Genomic DNA, 19,497 nt, shown 5'->3' on the forward strand with positions numbered 1-19,497 from the left:
CATGCAACAAAGTGGGAAACACAAGCAGCATTAGAATATCATACCGGATGACCTAGAAAATTGGAATAATAAAGACAAATTTTAATAAAATGGAGAACCAGGTTATCGACAAAGGGACTAATAAAAATTTTTGTGATGAGCTAGAAACAGCAGAGAATCAACACCAGTGTATATTAATCACCAGAAGTTACCAATAGACTAGGAAGTGGACTATGAGCTACTAGGACTAGAAGCAACATGCTCAAACTGAAGCAGGGTTAATTTAGGTTGGAGATTAGGAAGAACGTTGAGTATGAGAGCAGTCAAGTATTGAAAGAGGCTATCTAGAGTAACTCTAGAATCTTCATCCTTAGAAGTTTTTCAAGAGCAGGTTAAGTAACTTGGCTGAGGCAGTTTAGTCAGGGGTGATTCTGCCTTGAGCCAGAGGCTGGACTAGATGACCTATGATCCCATTATCCAATGCAACAGTCATAAGAAGGCAAAATTTATTCCAGCATGAATCAAATATGGTATTTCCATTAGTTATAGGAAAATATTACAGGCAAGCCCCAAACCTTTCCGAATAGGGTAAATAAAAATATAAATATCATTATTACTACTAATAGAATGCATTTGAATTCATTTGTCTTGAACATGAGAGTCCAGAATTCTACACAGTATTCTAGGTGAGGCCTTACCAGTGCCTTGAACAGCACCACCACTGCCAATGACTACTACTACTACTTTCAGCGACTATATTCTGGTTGCTTATGTTGAAGACAGATGAATTCAAATTGCAACAGATGAACAGAAGGGCTACTTTAAAATAATACTAAAAGAACTTGTGTTCTTTAGCTTAGCTCAATGAAGGCCAAAAACTGGAATGCCTAATTTCAAAAAATATATAAAGGAGACCAAACCAAAAGAAAGGGAGAATTACCATATTTACTCACATCGAAGATGGAGGTTTTTCCCTCATTAAACATGAGGGGAAAGAAACCCCATCTTAGATTCAAATACCAGCCTAGGGCAGATGGCTGCTGCCTGACTCCTCCCCACCCCCACTTACCCTGTAAGGCAGCCCTGGCTCTGGTCAAGGGCACAGAGCACACGGTGGCTCTAGTAGCAGTGACAGATCTGGGGTAAGTGAAGAGACAGGTGGGGTGGGGGAGCAGCAAGTGAAAGGTATGGGGGTCTGCTTTTTCCCACCACCATGGTGAGGAGCACACATTTAAAATGATCCTCCAATAATTAAATTCTATACATGGAAAATGATAACAGATTTATAGTTTTCAATGAGCAGAATCTAATTTGGGGAGGGAGGTCAAATTCAAAGCCATCTTGGATTTGGGCAAATACAACAACTTAATAAAGACTGACAAAAGAGCAAATGGGTTTATACCATTGATACAGACAAATCAGACAAAAATAGACAAATAAAAAAAAAAATGTCTTTAACTAGAGAAATGAGGGCAAAAAAATACCAAGCATATCAGTTATTATGAAGTAAGGATGATGAGAAAGCCCTATACAGTCCAGTATCTCATGCAGTGGAACAAAGGAACAAATATAAATTCACTGATAAGAAATGAGGCTAGAACAGTAGAGGGAAAAAAAAAGCAGTGAAAATATCCCGTGTTTGGGTTTTTTCCTCCTTTTGGCATAGCTGTTTTGGATGTCTGGCAGTAAATAGTATCAGAGAAAATATTCATTCTCTCTTTACTAGGACTTTACTATTTATTGCCTTTGCCATTTGAAATAAATATTCCAAGTAAATTATAATTCTATTTGATATCAAATGAAGTCTTTAAACATACATGTTCTTCAGAGCATAAAAGGTCTCACCTGCATCGGGACAGGGTCTTTAAGGTAATATCCTTCAACAATCTGTTCTTTTCTGTAGTGTTCAATGATGTCAGCAATACTGTGCAAATTAAAAAAATTTTTTTTTAAATCTGAATAAGGGGTTTCTCCCTCACTCCAACATGGAATACCATATTTTCTCACACACAACACACACCTTTTCCCCCAAAATCAGCCCCTCTCTCCCACCAGCCAAACTGGAGTACATTTATTATGCAAAGCAGCTGATTTTCTGTCCAAGTTTGAGAACACCCAAATTTGAGTCCCGCTCCACTGTACAGGAGCTGTGATATTACTGTTCACGAAGTGGAGGAAGATTGACTTAATAGCTCATTGATCTTTACTCTACAGGTGTTAAGGCTCTCTCTCTTTTTTAATGGTCTTGATGTCCCACTAATCAAACGAATGTTTTTAGGGGAGTTTTGCTGTCTGCTAACTGTTCCTGGTCTCTATTTCATAGCTTCATTAGCTCCACCTCGTTAGCTCTTTTCAAAATCAAAGCCCCAGCAGGCAGGAACTCAGCTTTACTTATGCAGGAAAGGGTGATTGAATCAACTGAAGGTTATGTTCTGACTCTGCTCTATGCAGCCATAACTGGGAAAAGTATTTTTCCTTGATTCTGCCTTTCAAAAAGTGGGGGCATATGATATTTAGGGGACATGTTATATAGAAGAAAATACGGTAATATTAGACATTACATTTATAAAGAAATATTTGTATAAAATGCTAAGGATAAGAATTCATTTGTATTCATTAGAATTCAATAACAAACTACAAGTCAGCATAAATTTAAAATATATCAATAATAAAGAACGTATGCATTCTAAAATATTTTTAGTGAGTTTAGTGAGATGCTCAAAATGCTAAATGATATGGACATTGAGGACAGAATTTTTTATATTCAAGTAAGGGCAAGTACATTCCCAGCTCTCCAGCCAGGCTGCAAATTATTTTATTAGCAATAATTTTCCAAGTCTCACCATAACAAGGGAAGAGGAATGGGAGACACTTCACTGTGCAAAGCAATTTCTTTTTAGGAGGGTGGGAATAGGAAATAGAAGACGTCTGTAACGCAGATTATGCAGATTATAGTTAGAAGTCACTGAGCTATCATATTAAATTAAATACTCTATCACTAGAACTCTTCAACAAGGAAAGGCTGCATTCCAATTACTAGATGGAGCTAAACTGAAATTACATTTTGAAGTACCTAGGATTGAGAAGTGGCAATATATACAAACTAAAGGGCATTCCTTTGGAGTTCCTTCCACTTATTTCTGTAGAATTACCATCAAAAGGTACTTAATTTACATTGGAATATGAACAGTATATAATGATCCTTAACTAATTCTTTTATTATACACAACCTGAAAATAAAAACTATAATTTAAGTAGGAAAGACAATATATTTGCTCACTTAATACAGAAGTGTGAAAATACACCAGTCAAACAAGCTATACATTATAATCAGTTTCTCAGCTGTAACTATACATAATTTCTGCTGAATTCAACTACTATAATGAGAGTGAGGGTAACAGAATATTGGAATAAGTGGAAGGCAGACCCCCCCCCACCATTTTAGCACCCTCATGCCCCAGCCACCCTGTCACCATCTAAATGTGCATTTGATCGCACATAATTACTCTGCTGTAAGATAGTACTGTCCCAGACCACACTATCTTATGACTGAGTTAATTTACTAAGCCCGAATACTGGTACACGTGTAGACTGCGACGCTTTACTGTGATGCTTTACTAATTAGTCTGCTCCACAGTAAATTACATGTGTAGATGCACCCACTAAGTGCGAGTCTACACCACCTTGCTCTGGTCCCTGAAAAACTGCTAATGCAAAAGGTGGATGGAACCACCTCCTCTTTGCTGCTTTTTGTGACAGTTTTAAGGCAAAGCATATAACAAAATAGATGGATTAATGATTTTTTACAGACTTAAGAATCATGGAATAAGACTGTACTTTGTCACCTAATAGCTGAAGTAGGATATGGCCTTTAGTGTCTTCATTTAATATAGAATGTTTAATAATTCAAGAATTAATGGAACAAATTATGCAATATACTTCATACTTAGAGATTCCCATCAGATTACTTAGCATGGATTAAAGCTCCCCCCACCACCTGCCATGGTCTTCAAAGAACCCTGCCCTTCTCTGCCCTAGTACTGCTAAATTATGTCGTACCATCTATTTTCTCTTATGAAAGCTGCTTCTCCAGCTGGAATCAGATTAGCATGTTACTGATACCTGAATTTATTGGAAAAAAATACTAGTTAAGCTCACAGAATTAAATCAGTAATTAACTGATAAAAATTAACCAAAATGCACAAAATAGAGAGTGCTAAAAAAAGTGATGTCGAAGACCTGCTGACCACACCAAAGATTGAAGTATACCTGATAAATTTTAATGTTAGATTGCTATTTGTACCATGGGATAAAGAAGTCTTCTGCAATGGATCAGCACCAAAAAAGGACTACTCAACCCAACCTGATACTTGTAGAGCCAGTATTTTACAAGAAACAGTTCAGTTATTAAATTGGAACTACAGACTTAATACCCTTCTATCAAATAACATTATTAATCCATCAGACCAAATAAAAATAAACTGTTTCCAACCATAATTTAATAGTAAACTGTTATTCAAGTGTCACCGCTCCTTGTGTCTCAGTTAAAAATGCAGCGAACAGGCATCTGCTTAAAACGTGGAGACAGAGCAGTTTTATTTTGGTAGGGAGTAGGGCTAAGAGCACAAAGGTACTCTCTCATTATTCCATAAGTCAACCCGAGATGCCCATGCCACAAGTGGGATGGGCAGCCTCCGTGTACAGTATGTGGCAGATAGGGAGTGCGGGTGCAAAGCAGGTAGCAAGCATTGGGCAGGAGGCAGAAGGCAAAGCAGCAGATCAGGCAGGGGAAGGGGATCCAAGTGGTGCTCAGGGAGGGCATCAGGTTTAATGTATGGCATGCCTCCCAAAAAAGTTGGCTCCCACTTCACTAAGTAATGAACTGTACCAAATCTCAAGGCCTAATTTGATAAATTCTCCTCACTATGGTTTGTTTCTAGTCTCCTCCATTTCTATTTTTATAGTATCATAGAAAAATATGACTGGAAGGAACTTTAGACAAGCACCTAGTCTAATATTCCTGCTCAGGGCAGATCATCCCAGACATGGGTTTGTCCAACCTGCAATTAAATACTTCCAGCAATGGAGATTCCACAATCTCTCCAAGTAATCTGTTCCAGTGCTTAAACACTCTCCTAGCTGGAAAGATCTTCCTAAAATCCAATCTAAATTTCCTTGGTGTAATTTAAGACTGTTACTTCTTATCCTATCCTGAACACAGAGAATATCCGATCAACAACCTTTTTAGAACAATCCTATAAGTGTTAATAAATCACCCCTCAAGTCTTCTCTTCTCCATATTAAGGCCATAGACAGATGTACATTTGAAGTGCTCCAAATTCCAGAGTTGTTCAAATTTGTGGCACTTCAACACTGTGCAGATAAGCAGCCTCACTTACGGAATGCTTCAAAACGGCCAAAAGCATGCCTCGTTACCTTCATGAAAGGCTGAAATTGTAGCTAGCTTGATTTTCACAAAGGATGTCTGAATGCCAGACTGACTCATGTAGAAGATATTCAAGTATGGGATATGCAAAAGGATCCAACTGCTTAGCCTTATACCATCTTCCATTTGAAATCATATGACCATCCACTGAACTTTTCAGCTAGGAAAACTTCATACTTGCTTAGACACAGAAGCTGCTGGATCTCTACCGATTCAGAAGCCAAGCTGGAAGGGAAAGAAATTCTAGGTTGGGATGAAGAAGAATGCCTTGGTTCTGAATCTGGCAAATACCTCAGTCTATGGGCTCTAGAACTCTCCATTGGAAGAAGGATCTAAGCTAGTCACCACTAAAAAAGAAAAAAAAATAGGTGCTGAAATACAGAAATCCTAACATTCTTGTGACTTTTTGGACCCTGAAAATCAGATGCATTTATATGGGGAAAGGCACAGGTCAGAGCATCATCATGAAAGGAGAATATAGATATTTTACCATCTTCTTGTTTTTTGTACAGAATATATTACCACTCTCCTGTTCAAACAAACAGCAAAAACAGATTCACTTTAAGTTACCTCACTCTGATTTGCCCTTCTTGACTGAATATAGTTGAATATGAGCAAGTTGTTGTTACCATGAAGTTGTTTTCTTATTTTTATGAAACACTCCACTTCTGTTAGTAATGTATTTTTTTTCTCCAAAGACATTATAGAAAGGAAAGATAAATCTGGTCAATAGGTATGAGAACCTCTGTTCCAACTGTTCCAACAGACTCTTCTTAAATTTTAAATCATGCATGATCCACAATCTGTAATCTCAAGAAACTAGTTTATGAAAGAAAGGGTCAGATATTTAGAACAAACAACTGTGTTTTGTTAAGGGTTAAAAACATTTTTAGAACTGTTCACTCCTTTCACATACCCATTAGAGAATTAAGATTAAATTCTTAAAATTATTTTTTGCATATTGTTAGAAGCCTACTAGTATATAATCAAATGACAGATTAAATTTAGGTTTTTTCCTATATATATACATATACACACACATATATATATACATATACACACACATATATATATATACACACACACACACAACATATGAAGTGTTAATAACTGTCCACAACTTACCTGTTATAGTATCTGCCTCCCATCATAAACTGATTGTTTGGAGTTGGGCAAATTTTGAAACGCTGAATATTTTCATTGGTCCGAAAATAAAGTGAATAATCACCAGGTGTATTATCTGAAGGCCTCAAAAGAAAACTGCACACTTGGCCAACTGAAAAGAATATTCAAATACTGGTAAATATTACTTGAAAATGTATTTTATTGTTTTTATATTCCTCCATTAAGTGCATCAGAAAGCTTGATGTTTTAAGTTCAAAAGAAATGTAACAATTGTCATCTAAAAGAGAAATACTAAAATGTTTAAATAATTCTCTCAATTTGGAAAACAATAGCTCTTTTCCCCATTATTTGAGTTACTCAGTAATTGCTTTTCTTAAGCAATTATCAAATGTATTAATTAGCAAGAATACTGATTCACAGTCACACTGAAAGTATAAAATCAACAGCATCTGACAGCGTAACTGTTTTAAAATATTAATAAATAGCAATCCTAATATTTAGATCATTTAACATGCATTTATTGTACCAGCCACCAAAGTCCCTAGTCAGGATCTTGAGTTCCTTCTGCTGAATGCTGTTCACAGATAACCCTACTCCAAACACCTTAAAATCCTAACCCCATCAATAAAGACAAGTACCTGTCATCAGCAAACTGTAAGCTTCTTGTTTGGAGATCTTCCCATGGAACCATCTTAAGAAAAAAAGAGTGTAATAAGCAAGATTGTTGGAGCTCTTTTTTGTTTCTGTGATGATTGCTGCTATGAATTAATCTCTATTTAAAGACCTAAATAGATCAAGTCACCCACAAAAGTATGCTACTCAATGATACAGCTCTTTGATAATACTTAAACATCTAAAGTTACATGCAAGTGAAACTAAAAATTTGTAATAAGATGCATGGAAGTGGACTGGTCCATGGCTGAATTGGCATTGTGATTTTCCCCAAAAGTTAGAGAAAGCATCATGAAGCAAGCTACATAAGAACTTCAGAACAATTCCATAATTGCTACCTAATCTGTACAGCCCTGTGTATGGCAAAACAGCATCACAACAAATCCAAGTGCCTTTATCCAGAGTTCTGAAACTGACATCATGTGGGTATACAGAAAACCCACATGGAGAAGGGTACTGACTTTTTGTGGGTCAAACAAGGGTAGGTTCTCAAAACCTACCCTTTTCTACGCGTACAGCGTTTCTAGCACTCGTAAGGAGGCGGAAAAATTTGTCTGTGCATAGACAAGGTCCCTAATGCTAATAAAAACAATTCTTGTATATTTGTTCTCTCTCTAAAGAGAGTTTGATAAAAATAAAATAAACTTTATTGGTATTTTCCTTTCCAGGTCATCTTTTAAATGGACAGCCTCTTGTTACTGGAATCCTTTTCAAAAGAAACCTATAGACAACATGAGCATCAGATGTGTGACCTGAAGGTGGCAAGGCTAGAGGCACCTTCCATGAACGGTATAGGTGAATGGGATTATCTCTATAAATAAAGATGCTGAAACTACAACCTACACCCCTGAAAGTACTGAGGCATTAAAGACAAAATGGCTAAAAGAACTGCCAGCAGAGTTCAAACAGCTACAACCCCACCACAGCAATTCCTTCTCGTCTCCTAAGACAACTAGAAATGCCTTTAAGCATTAGCCTTTCAAATATTAAATCTGGTGATGCTCCAGGCCACAGCAACTGCAATAGTGACAAATGATCCCGAAGCTAATCAAAGGAACTAAGTATTTGAAAATGTTGCTGCAAAATTTAGTTGTCCCTCTCCGAGTGGTTCTTTGTATGACAGAATACACAATTTTTGCCACAATAGGTTTAAGATTCTTGATAAAAATAGATTACTTGACTTTTTTGATTTTTACCTATAACTGTTAAATGAACAAGTAATTTAAAAAAGAAACCCAATTGCTATAATGCTAATCGTCATCACAAGAAACTAACTAAGAAACTAACCCTACTCAAATGCAATTAAAGTACCAGACTAGAAAATTCAAAACCATATTTTTCTAGTGATGGAAATTGTTCTCTTTCCAAGACCAAAAGAATTTGAAGGGGATTTAAGTAAAAGATTTGCTCTAGTATGTCAACTTCTATGTTCAAATGATAATCCCTAATGAGTTTTTGGAGTGATTTTCACCCATCTCCACAGGGCTCATACAGGTTCATCCACCATAACACGAACTAATAAGAAGTGTAAGTGCCATTTAAAGACACAAAACTTCTTTACAGAGAATGTCATCCTTAGCAAAGAATATACAAAAAATCTTAAATCCAGAAAGAACTATTAGATTTGGCTTTCCAAAAGGCAGGCTGCTTCAAGACTGAAGTTTCAAATTAGTCATTCTACAATATATATTTAAGAATAAAATTAAAATGCTTACATTTTGCCTTCATGCGGGTCTTCTTCTCGTCCCTAATAAGAGAATTCACACACTAAGTTCATGATGTAACGACTCATGTAATCACTGTCATGCAGTCTATTTTCTAAATTTAGATTATCTGTATGGATGAAAAATGCTTTAAGAATTACAGTACTTTGAAATTGACCCTTCTTCAGCTAACATGGCTATTACACAGCTCTAGGAAGAAAACTGACCATCTGATACATAGAGACAGCAAAAGGGTATGGCTAAACTTAAGAAAAAAAGAAGATAGGGCAACATTTCTTATAATCAGAGGAAATTTATTGTTGTGTTTATTAAAGAGTTTTGCTTTATAAAATAAATTTGGATTAGTTTAGCTACACTGGTAGATTTAAACCAGTGCAGACATCTTCTGTAAAAGTGGTAAACTCACACTAAGCAGATTTTGCAACAGTCCACTGCATAAAGTCACCCTAGCACAGTTCCACCATCTGCCACTGTCTCACATCTATACAATGGTTTCCTTCTGGCAGACTGTGTCTTCACTCTAAAACAGTCTCCTAAAAATTAAATGTGCTGCATCAACTATATTAAAAATCATAGTATATGTATTGCATCTACCTTGGGAGAACAAGAGATGATGCAAGCAGTGGAGACATGGCTGGGCTAGCACAATGCAGGCTATCAGCTTCCTCAGGTCAGATTATATGCGCCGTCACTTAAATAAATCACAATAGGAGGCTGCAACAAACTTTTCATCCTTTGCATTAATATTACAAAAAGGTACTCCACAAAAATTATACATGAGAAATTAATTGTCCTTATCAATTACTTATTTGCATTGATATAATACTTGCAAAATATTGCCAGACTGACAGTTCTGTAGACTGAAATATATTTAGCCACAGGGGGGAAAAATCCAGAACAAAAACAATAGCAGAAGCATCACACGTTTTTCCCCCATCAGACTACAAATGTAAGACTTATTTAACTCTCTTAACAAGGAGAACACCGTTCAGTATCCATGCCCATGTTCTGGACACCCGCTGACACCAATTCCTGATGTTGAAGGTAGGGCAGTTAGTTTTGGCAAAGTAGATATCTGCTAACTAGCAACTGGAAATTAAGCAACAGCACATAACCAAAAAAACCTACTTATCTGAGATCTATCTGAACTGCTGACCTTGAAGCAAAAGTCCACAGCCCAGAATTTTCAATACAATCAATATGCTTGGTGCCACTCAGCTGCTGAGTAGCGTCAAGCTGGCAGGACAGTAAAATTACCCTTACTACTGACAAATGAGATAGACAAAAGAGAGAAGTTACGTAACTAGAGGTAAACCGATGCATTGGTCCCATATCAGATTGGCACTGATATAAGGAAAAGTGACAGTATTGGCAATTGGCTTTTTTTGGCTGGTGTGGCCGATAATGTGGCCAATAAACGCCCTATGCATGCACACAGCCACAGTGCAACATGCAGGTGGCGAAGAGCACAGCACAGCAGCATGGTAAGCAGTGGGGTCCAGCTGGGAAGTCTGTTGTGAGTGAAGGGACTGAGGGGGAGGAAACCAGATCAAGGCCCCTGTGGTAAAGGAGGGAGTGGTGCTGGGGCAGGTGCTGCATAGCCAGGGGCAGGGCACAGGACGGAGCTGTAAGCGGCTTGTCTGGGGAGCCGGGGGAGAGAGGGGGCGGCTCCCACAGCTGTACACCCCCTGGGAGGGCATGGGAGGGGGGGGCACACAGTCCTGGGTCTGCAAATGGGGTGAGGGTGGATAGCCGTTGTGAGCTGAAGCCAGGGGCGTTGCTGGGCTGGGCTACTGCGAATTTGGGGTGGCTGCAGTCCCCCCAGTAGCCCTCTCCCAGCGCTGCTCCTGCCTGCCCTGATCACAGCCTGGCCCAGGCCCCCCAGACAGGAGCCCGGTCCCAGCCTGCAGTGGCAGCCCGCCCTCACCCCGCACACAGATCTGGGGGCACATGACCCCCATGCCCTCCCAGTGTGTGTGCAGCAGCAGGAGCCACCCCGGTCCCACACACCACCCTAGTTGGGGCTGGGGCAGGCACTGCACATTTCCTCCCTCACTGTGGGGGCCTCTATCTGCACCCCCCCATGCCCCTTTTCTCCCCTCACAACAGACTTACCAGCCAAATGCTGCTCTCCATGCTGTCCGGCTGCATATCAGAATTGGATCAGTATTGGCCAATACAGCTTGCTAAAAATCGGCCATGAGCCCAAAAAATCTCTATTGGTACACCCTTAGTAACGAGGCCAAGCTGACAGTAGTCCAAGGGAGTTTCAGTTAGACAATTCTCCATTGGCAGCTGGTCCCTTCAAGTCAACTTCAGAGCCCTAACTAATGCTAAGGCTAGGATAGGCTGGTGTTTAATTAGAAAATGGCAATTCACTCTCCATTTGAAATACTCCCTTGGCAAACTGTCCCAAACTGGAGTTCGGAGCAGGGGGAAAACTGACGCTTTTTAAACACTTGATAAGCTTGCATCTTTCAAAAGGAGCAGTACTGTGGTACCAAATACCACCACAATAAAATAAAAATGACTGACAGATGCTCTTCTATTGCTTGGACTGCCTGAGTTTAGAGAACTGTCTATGAACACATTCACAATGCCAGGCACATATATATATATTGAAAAAGAATATGAATATATATTGAAAAAGAGAAGGAAGGAGGGAGGGGGCAGAAGGGGAAGGGGGAAAGAGAGAGATTTGGTACCACAGTATCGACCGACAGACAGACAGACAGACAGAATTAACTTGTTTGCCAAGAGACAATTTGGCAGAAACTAGACTCAAAGAGAAGCTATATTTTGATGCATCAAGAATGAGTTATTACAATTTAAAACAAAATCTAAAGTCTGGCAGAATAAATACTATGCCCCTTGGTTATTTAGGGGTGTATTAGCAGAAAAAGATGGGTTTTTTTGCAATTTCTTAGTTGGTCCAATAAAAGGTATCATCTCTGAACCAAAAGTTCTAGAGTTTTGCATTTCTTTCTTGATTATTTATGTGCTTAGGGAACCCATATTTAGGGACAAATTTATGTATTTTAAATTAAACTTACCACTTCTTCCACTAGGTCCTCTACAATAAGGCCTTGTTCATCTGTCCGTAGGTTTGTAACCCACATCCAGCCGTCTTCCAGTTCATTGTGGACAATAAACATGTCTCCTTTAAGGAAACTAAAGAGAGTTACAGTATGATTAAACCAGAACTGCTATCAAGAAGAGTTACTGAACATCATTTAAACAATTTTTTTAAAACGACTTGAGCATGAAAAAATAGATTATATTTGCTATCATTCCAGCCTTTATATCACACATGTTATGGTATAAGTGCCTGTTGCATACTTCTCACTAGATTTGTGTGTACCTAAATTTTCAAACACCTTTAATAGGCCAGCTGAAATTTTTGGAAGAGGGGGGACATGTATGACACTAGAAATTTCTCAGTTTTTGCACAGGAAACATGCCAGAAAGGAGGTAAACTTCTGGACTATATACACACTCTGAATCAGGAAGGCGACTGTACTTCCTTAAGCCCCCTTACCAAGGGCATAGTAAACATTAACTGTATGCAGTGCTTAGGTTTATCCAATAGGTATATACCTAAAAAAACTCTTCCAAATCTAAGTATAAATATTTTAAAAGGTTACATTTATGCCATCTAAGAATAACAGATTGATGAGATGCATCATTATACTTAGTCTCTATTATACTTAGTCTCTATTACAAGTATATCCTTTTAATTTTGCACTTGGATCACGCACATTTTCAGCTTCAGACTTTCAAACTGGAGAATTCCAAGAACTTTAATGCCAGTTATGTTAGAAACAGCTATTTTGTAAGCAGCTCTTCAAAGTCTAGGGCAGACAAGGCACCAGATTTAATAGGCTAGTTCCACGCTGGAGATATCCTAAAATATTAAAAACTACTAGGACTTGGTCTTTACAAGGCCTCTTCAACCATAAGACTTCTGCCAACTTGGAGTACATTAAAGGAAATAAGAACTGCCACTGTGCAAAAGAAAGTGTCTTTAGCTTTCTCTAGTGTGGTGTCCAAATAGATTCATTAGTACATCCCATGTAAATTATATATAGCAATTAAGGTCCCCACATTAACCCATGACTTTTTCTATCCTCCTTTACCTGACATACAAGGCTTTATTTGCAACACTACTAAATTTTCTTCTTTTCTGCCTCCTCCTATCAATCTGGCTAAGAAAATTAAATTTCTCTCAAAGAATAAAAAGATTCTCATAACGTGCCCTGTGTGTGTTAAACCAGATATGGGAAACTGCACTGGAAACTTGAAAGATTATTTTAACTCCAGTTCTCGTACCATTTACTCTAGGTATCAGAGGCAGTATTACTATCAACAGTCTCATCTTGGTACAGTTGTCACTCCTCCAAAAGTCCCTGCCTATGACTTTGAAATAATCAAGCCTAGACAACAAACTTGTAGATCCTTCCCATTTTTATTTTGGAAAGCAGCAACATTAAAAAAAAAAAAAAAAAAAAAAAGTACCATGAAACTAGGCAAACAGCATATATTCCTCCCTTCTGGACTATCTGTTGCATTTTCTTTCTACAGCTAATTCAATGGTTGTTCCCTGTCCCTGCTAAACTGCCTACTTGTCTATCTTTAGACCAAACACTGTAGCACTGAACAATTTTTTCCTGTTTTTTCTAACTGAAAATCATCTAAAACAAAACAAGTGACTCTATAAATAAATATATTAGAAAGTTCCAGAAGTTAAGGAAATGGGCTGGTTACACTCTCCATTTTATTTAAGGTCATGCTTTTTTCTTACTCCCAACCACATTCCCCGTTTAAATTTCCAGGATTCTCCTGAGACGCCAACAAGGGACAAAAGTCACCACATTTCTATACAGCAGTGATAAAACAGTCCTGGATCGTGTCATCTCCTCATAAATCCTGTCAACAACGTCTCTTATTTTAAGGAAGGACCCAAAAATGCAATCTTAAATTTATCTAAGGGACCATATTTGATATGATGACTCAATCATCTCATTGGACACATCCAGACGAGTGCAAATGTTCGTTTCCTCACGGATGAGTAGCAGCAGCCCACCCTGTGCCACTGCTACTTGTCCCCAGGGAATGCCCATGTCACCTGCTCTGGCATGTGCAGCAGGTTACTCCAGGTAGGTAGGGGAGGCTGGGGCCAGCAACTATGCTAGTCCCAGCAGCCTTATCTGGGGTCCTGGGGGCCTCCCAGGGCTGCAGCCATGTCAGGAAGCCTGGCCAGGAGCCCAAGCATGGCTCTGGCCAGTCAGACTCCAGTTTTGAGCAGCACAATGCTGCCAAGCGTGCTGCTCCGCCTTTTTTTCCACGCAGGTTTTTTTTGACCCCAGGATTTCCTGGGTCAGCCCCCACACACACTGCAAAGGTAGCAGCTCAGGAAATGCCTGGATGTGAGGTTTGTGGTGCCGCAGACAGATCACTATCTCCATTGAGCAGTCAGAATTGGCATACTTGCTTTCTGAAAATAAGAATCATAGTTAGCTACTGACTCCAATGCCTCAATGAGGGACTCTCATAAAAAACAATTTTCTACAACGTCACAATCCATTCTGTGGTTATTTCAACTTCCCATTACCTTGAACAAAATTATTCTTCACTTATTTCATCCACTAACACACTGCCCTTACCGTCCTCACCTTCCTGCCCACCCAAAAAACAAAAACATTTTTGTCAAACTTATCACACCTATACCCAGACATCCCCATCTACCTATGGGACAACTCTCAAGCTTGAAGAAATTTGCCTTCAAAGTTAAATGGTTTCATTAGGTTACAATGAATTTCAAGAGGACTAAAACAAACAGCTCCCCCTTATAATTATATATGCCTTCATGGTTAGCATTAATCATTAAGAACCCCAAATTTAATACTATTATCTTTACATTTGATAAATAAACCCTAATATTTTGACTTGCAGGAAAAGTCGCATATAAATGAAAACTGTCTAGTTATTAAAAGCTATATTAAAACTACTTGTTAGTATTTATAATAATCTAGGGGTAACTCAAATGCTTTTACCCATTAATAAAGCATACCTTATTTCATCTGTGTCTGGCACTTTAGTGTACGGCAGAATGGCTCGAACTCTCCTTCTGTCTTCCACTGGCTATAATTTAGAGGAAGAGGGGGAAAAAAAGATGTAATTATCTCTCTCTCCAATGGCCTCCAACATTAAGCCAGCCTGAGGTATAGGACTGTTAAAATTGTGTCATTTACCCCTTACTGTTTTAAGTTTCTGTAACTCAAGAATGATAAGAGATAGAAATGGATGATGTACACGATTAGCTAAAGACTGTCATTTGATTTTAGCCCTAGTTTCTAACTAGATATTTATTATATTAGAATCCTGACGTTTTAATTAATTTACACTGATAATTATGGGGTCTACGCTTAAGTTACCAATAAAGGCAAATCCCATGAAAAGACAAGCTTAGTCTATGCCCTTCAAATACATCTGCATAGGTAAGACTTCCCACTCCACTTTGAGATTTCTATTCATGACATTTTCAAAACCGAACATTGATTTTGGGTGCCTTTTTCTGGAACCCTCTTTTGATGGTTCCAGAGAAACTTCAGAAGGAGCTTAAATTTTCAGAAACTCAGTTTTTTACATTTAAACTAGATTATATGAACACTCTGCTAGGTATCATGGAGCAATTCTATTCCATTTTCTCTAAATTTTCATATTAATTTTACTATTCTATAATGGGCTGTCTTACCTCTTTCTGGCTATATATATATATATATATATATATATAAATTCTCTTATTTCTTCTTTATCTAGTGTTTAGAGATAGCCACAGTACCTTATGTTGTAATTAAGAGAAAAAAAAACACTTAAGATCTACAAGCTTTTTTCATAAAAAGAGCATCTATCTTACTGGTCCTTATAATTTGCTATATAGTGAAAATGTTACCATAAAGTTAGGAGACTGACTACAACAATGTTTCCCTCCTAGTAGAAAATAATTTGTATCACTACAAAGATAAGTGTTATTAAAAAATTATAACCTTTAAAAGTTATTACTTGCCTCTGGAGGTGCTACAGGAAAAAGTAATTTTTCCCCCTTAAGCAAACAAGACACATGACTATAATAACCTATGAGGTCTGAGAGTGAAGAAAAGCGTCGTCCACCAATATAATAATCTCCACACATGGCAATAATCCTGTTAGGTAAAGAAACAAGATTTAATAGAAAAAAACATCTTCTACAAAACTACACAAATAGCTTACATAAAAGTAGAAAACTGCTGTATTCATTTTTGAAAACATAATTTTCAAGTTTACACCTAACATAATAGACTTCTAAAAAAAATACATGTTGAAACAGAAGTATACACATCTTACCTGAACTATATTTAAAGATTTGTGGGTGGCATAGCAAAATAACTTTAAAAATATTTAACACTAAAAAATGTTCAAAACAGATGTAATTACCTAAAGGAAAGTGATGGAATTAAAAGCAGACATCAAGATAAACATCAGAAAGTTTTCTGAGAAGCAGTGAATTAGGAGCTCTAAGATGTGGAACATTTCAATTCAAAACAGTCAAAATATCAAACTAAAATGCTCTTGAGAGAGAAAGCTTACATCTGAGAACTAGATTTGATAATCTAATGGGATATCTTCCTATAAAATGAAAACTCTGAATTACAAGCTGATTTAACAAATTTATGACACAGAAATGTCTAAATATTTCATTATTATGGAAAAGCTACATTGTTGATTGCATACCTGCAGAGCTCCAAGACTAAAGAACATCTCATTTCTTTCTTAAAATGATTTCGCCCATTAGATTTTTAGTGAATGGCAAGAGTACATTACAGCTGTCAAAACAAACCATTTTCTGTTTTACACGACTTTTGATTTAATTTAGAGTGTGCTAACGGATGAAAAGATAAAGGCAACTTCCCAGAAATGCCTAAACATTTTGACAAAAAAAGTTATTAAACATTAATAAAGCTTCCATTGGTTGTTATTATTTACATGTAATCTAATTAATGCGTTTTGATTACTAAAGGGATTAAATTAAATGTGTTAAAATTTTAACCTAAACCCCATAAAGTGAAACATTAAGAAAGAAGGTCAAAGCTTAACTATGTATATGTTGTAATGGAAATTGGAGTGATGTTTCTTAAGTACTGCACATGCTGATTGCCATACAAGAGAATTTTCAGTTTTTGCTATTTGCTAGCTAAACTGCCCATGAATGCAAAACTAGTGGTATCAAAAGTAGCTGCAGTGTCAAAATAGATTAAATTCTCATATCAACATTATACATGGAGTGCTTACATTCTTTCACAGTACTATCTGTGTGTGCATGTGCCTGGAAAAGGCAACCTTTAAAAAAAGAAAGGAAGGAAAAACAGTGATTATGAACATGGTGAACATACCCTAGCAATATGATACTGTACGAGTACAGTTATCCTAATCAGAAAGGGTTAGACCCAAGAAAGAAACAAATATTGATCTATTTACCCTTTGTTTATCCTTCAGTATAGTTCCTCTTGACATCGGTGCAATTGATCTAGTACAATTGCACCTCTGAAAGCAGTTTAAGACACCAGAGAATTGGGCTTTAAGATTCAGGTTTAACTCTCCTGTTAGTAATAAATCTTACAAATATGGAAGCTAGCTATAACAGATTTGGACTGGTATAACAAATTAGGTTTGCTCCCAGCAGGGCTGTGCTGTGGGGCCGAAAGAGCGGCTTTGGAGCGCAGCAGCGGCTTACAAGGCTCTGGCCCGCTCCACACCCCGGCACTGCCGCGTGCAGCCTAAGCCCACAGCACAGCCCCTTGCCGGGAAGGAGCTCGCTCTCCCCAACAGTGTGACAAGGGCTGCTGCCCCCAGGAAGGGCTCTCCCCTCCCCGCCACAGTGGCAGGGAGGGGGCACAGCCAGGCAGGGCCCTGGGGGGGAGGAGGGAGGAAGGCAAGGGCAGGGTTATTCCTCCGGCCTCTGGCCAGGGGACAGCCAGAGGCCTATTCCGGGCAGGGAGCCACCTGGCTGCCAGTGGGTGGCAAATAGTACTGCCAGAGTAGAGGGGAAACTAACTCTGCTCCCTGCCCCCCTCTGTGCCTCAGGGGCCATGGTGCCCCCCTGCTGTAACAGCAAAGGGGGAGTGCAGGCAGACCAGGCTCAGGTCCCTGCTGGTGGCACTGGGAGGGGAATTAAACCCCTCTTTGGCCAGACCCCTGCCCCTGCCAGTCCCTGCTTGGGCAAAGGAGCAGAGAGCCCAGCCCAGAGAGCATGCTGGGGGTCTCCAATTTAACTCAAACCAGCAAAGGGTCTGGGACAGACAGTGCATAAACCAGTTTGAGCCAAATCAATTAAGTCTGACACTACATTCAACTAGGTTTATGTCAAACTGGTTCAGCCATTTTCAAACTGGTTTATGTACACTGTATGTCTTTCTGTTACAGGTTTAAACCAGTTTCTGATCATTTAAACGGGTTTGTGTGTAATGTCTGTCCCTGGCCATGGTGTCCACGCCAGACCAGCCCTGCATGCTGGATCTGGCATACGTGCCTGGTCCAGCCCACAGACAAGCTCCGCACCTCTCATCCAGACCACAGTGCCACTCGATTTTGAAATCCCTGTCTTACTGTATTGACATGAAAGAAGTCAAGAAGAAAATAATGTAGAGTATTAATACCAGTCCTTTCTCTCCCTGATGTGCAGTTTTCCAAATTCTCAACGCGCACTCAAAAGCTGAAAGATTTTTGTACTACATTCTCAATACTGCCTTGTCTAAAGAATTCTCTTCCTCAGGTCTCAACAAATCAAACTAAAATCACTCCTAAGTCTTCAAGGAACTGACAATCTCCATATAGAAGGCTTTTTGCTACCAAGAGCCTGATCAAACTAAGAAAGAAGTTCTAGATACCACACTCTTTAAAACTCTGGCTGTAAATATAAAGGATCCATAGGACTTACAACTCTTACAGACCCCAGCGCACCAGGATCTGAAGAGAACTAGACAAACTTTTGATAGAGGTGACCAATCTGTGGCACAGGTAGCTTGTGTGTGTGGCACACAACAGATAGGGCAGAGCCAGAAACCAAAGTAACAAATCGGGCAGGGACACAGGGAAGGAAGCAGGAAGCAAAGCAGACAATCAAGCGAAAAGAACAGGGCTGGAAGCAGAAAGTTGAACAATACATTGAGCAAAGGAAGGATATCAGAGTGGCACTCAGGGAAGGTGTGTGGCTCAAGTGTGGCATGCCTGCCAAAAGGATTGGTTTCTTCTTCTGCTCTAGATTAAATATCAAATACATTGCTTGTGTACTTGTTTCTGCTTGACCTGAACAACTTGAACCCTAAAAAAACCAAAAGCATTTTTCCTCATAAGACTGTTACATCCAGCTGTGGTGCTGCTTCAAACTTGACAGATTAGAACTTGCCCAAGTCACTTCCCAAAGTTTAAAGTTCAGTTGTATCCTATATAATTTGCAGTGGAATTCCTTTCTTGCCACTTTGATAGCTGCTAGACTGAAGAGATCCCATTCCAAAG

The 19,497-nt window shown here is 38.7% G+C and overlaps 1 protein-coding gene across 1 annotated transcript in view; it reads right to left on the reverse strand.

The window, feature by feature from the left end:
• RASA1 (RAS p21 protein activator 1) overlaps positions 1-19,497 on the reverse strand; it is a 76,132-nt gene that overhangs the window by 43,850 nt on the left and 12,785 nt on the right. Inside the window, exons 5-11 of the mRNA XM_006023848.3 lie at positions 16,013-16,148; positions 15,017-15,087; positions 12,000-12,117; positions 8,938-8,969; positions 7,189-7,241; positions 6,551-6,701; positions 1,825-1,903 (exon numbers count right to left, since the gene is read on the reverse strand). Of these exons, the coding sequence (XP_006023910.1) occupies positions 1,825-1,903; positions 6,551-6,701; positions 7,189-7,241; positions 8,938-8,969; positions 12,000-12,117; positions 15,017-15,087; positions 16,013-16,148 (640 nt within the window). The remainder of the gene's footprint in view (positions 1-1,824; positions 1,904-6,550; positions 6,702-7,188; positions 7,242-8,937; positions 8,970-11,999; positions 12,118-15,016; positions 15,088-16,012; positions 16,149-19,497) is intronic.

This window comes from Alligator sinensis, unplaced genomic scaffold (assembly GCF_000455745.1).
Source record: "Alligator sinensis unplaced genomic scaffold, ASM45574v1 scaffold218_1, whole genome shotgun sequence".
NCBI classification, from domain to species: Eukaryota; Metazoa; Chordata; order Crocodylia; family Alligatoridae; genus Alligator; species Alligator sinensis.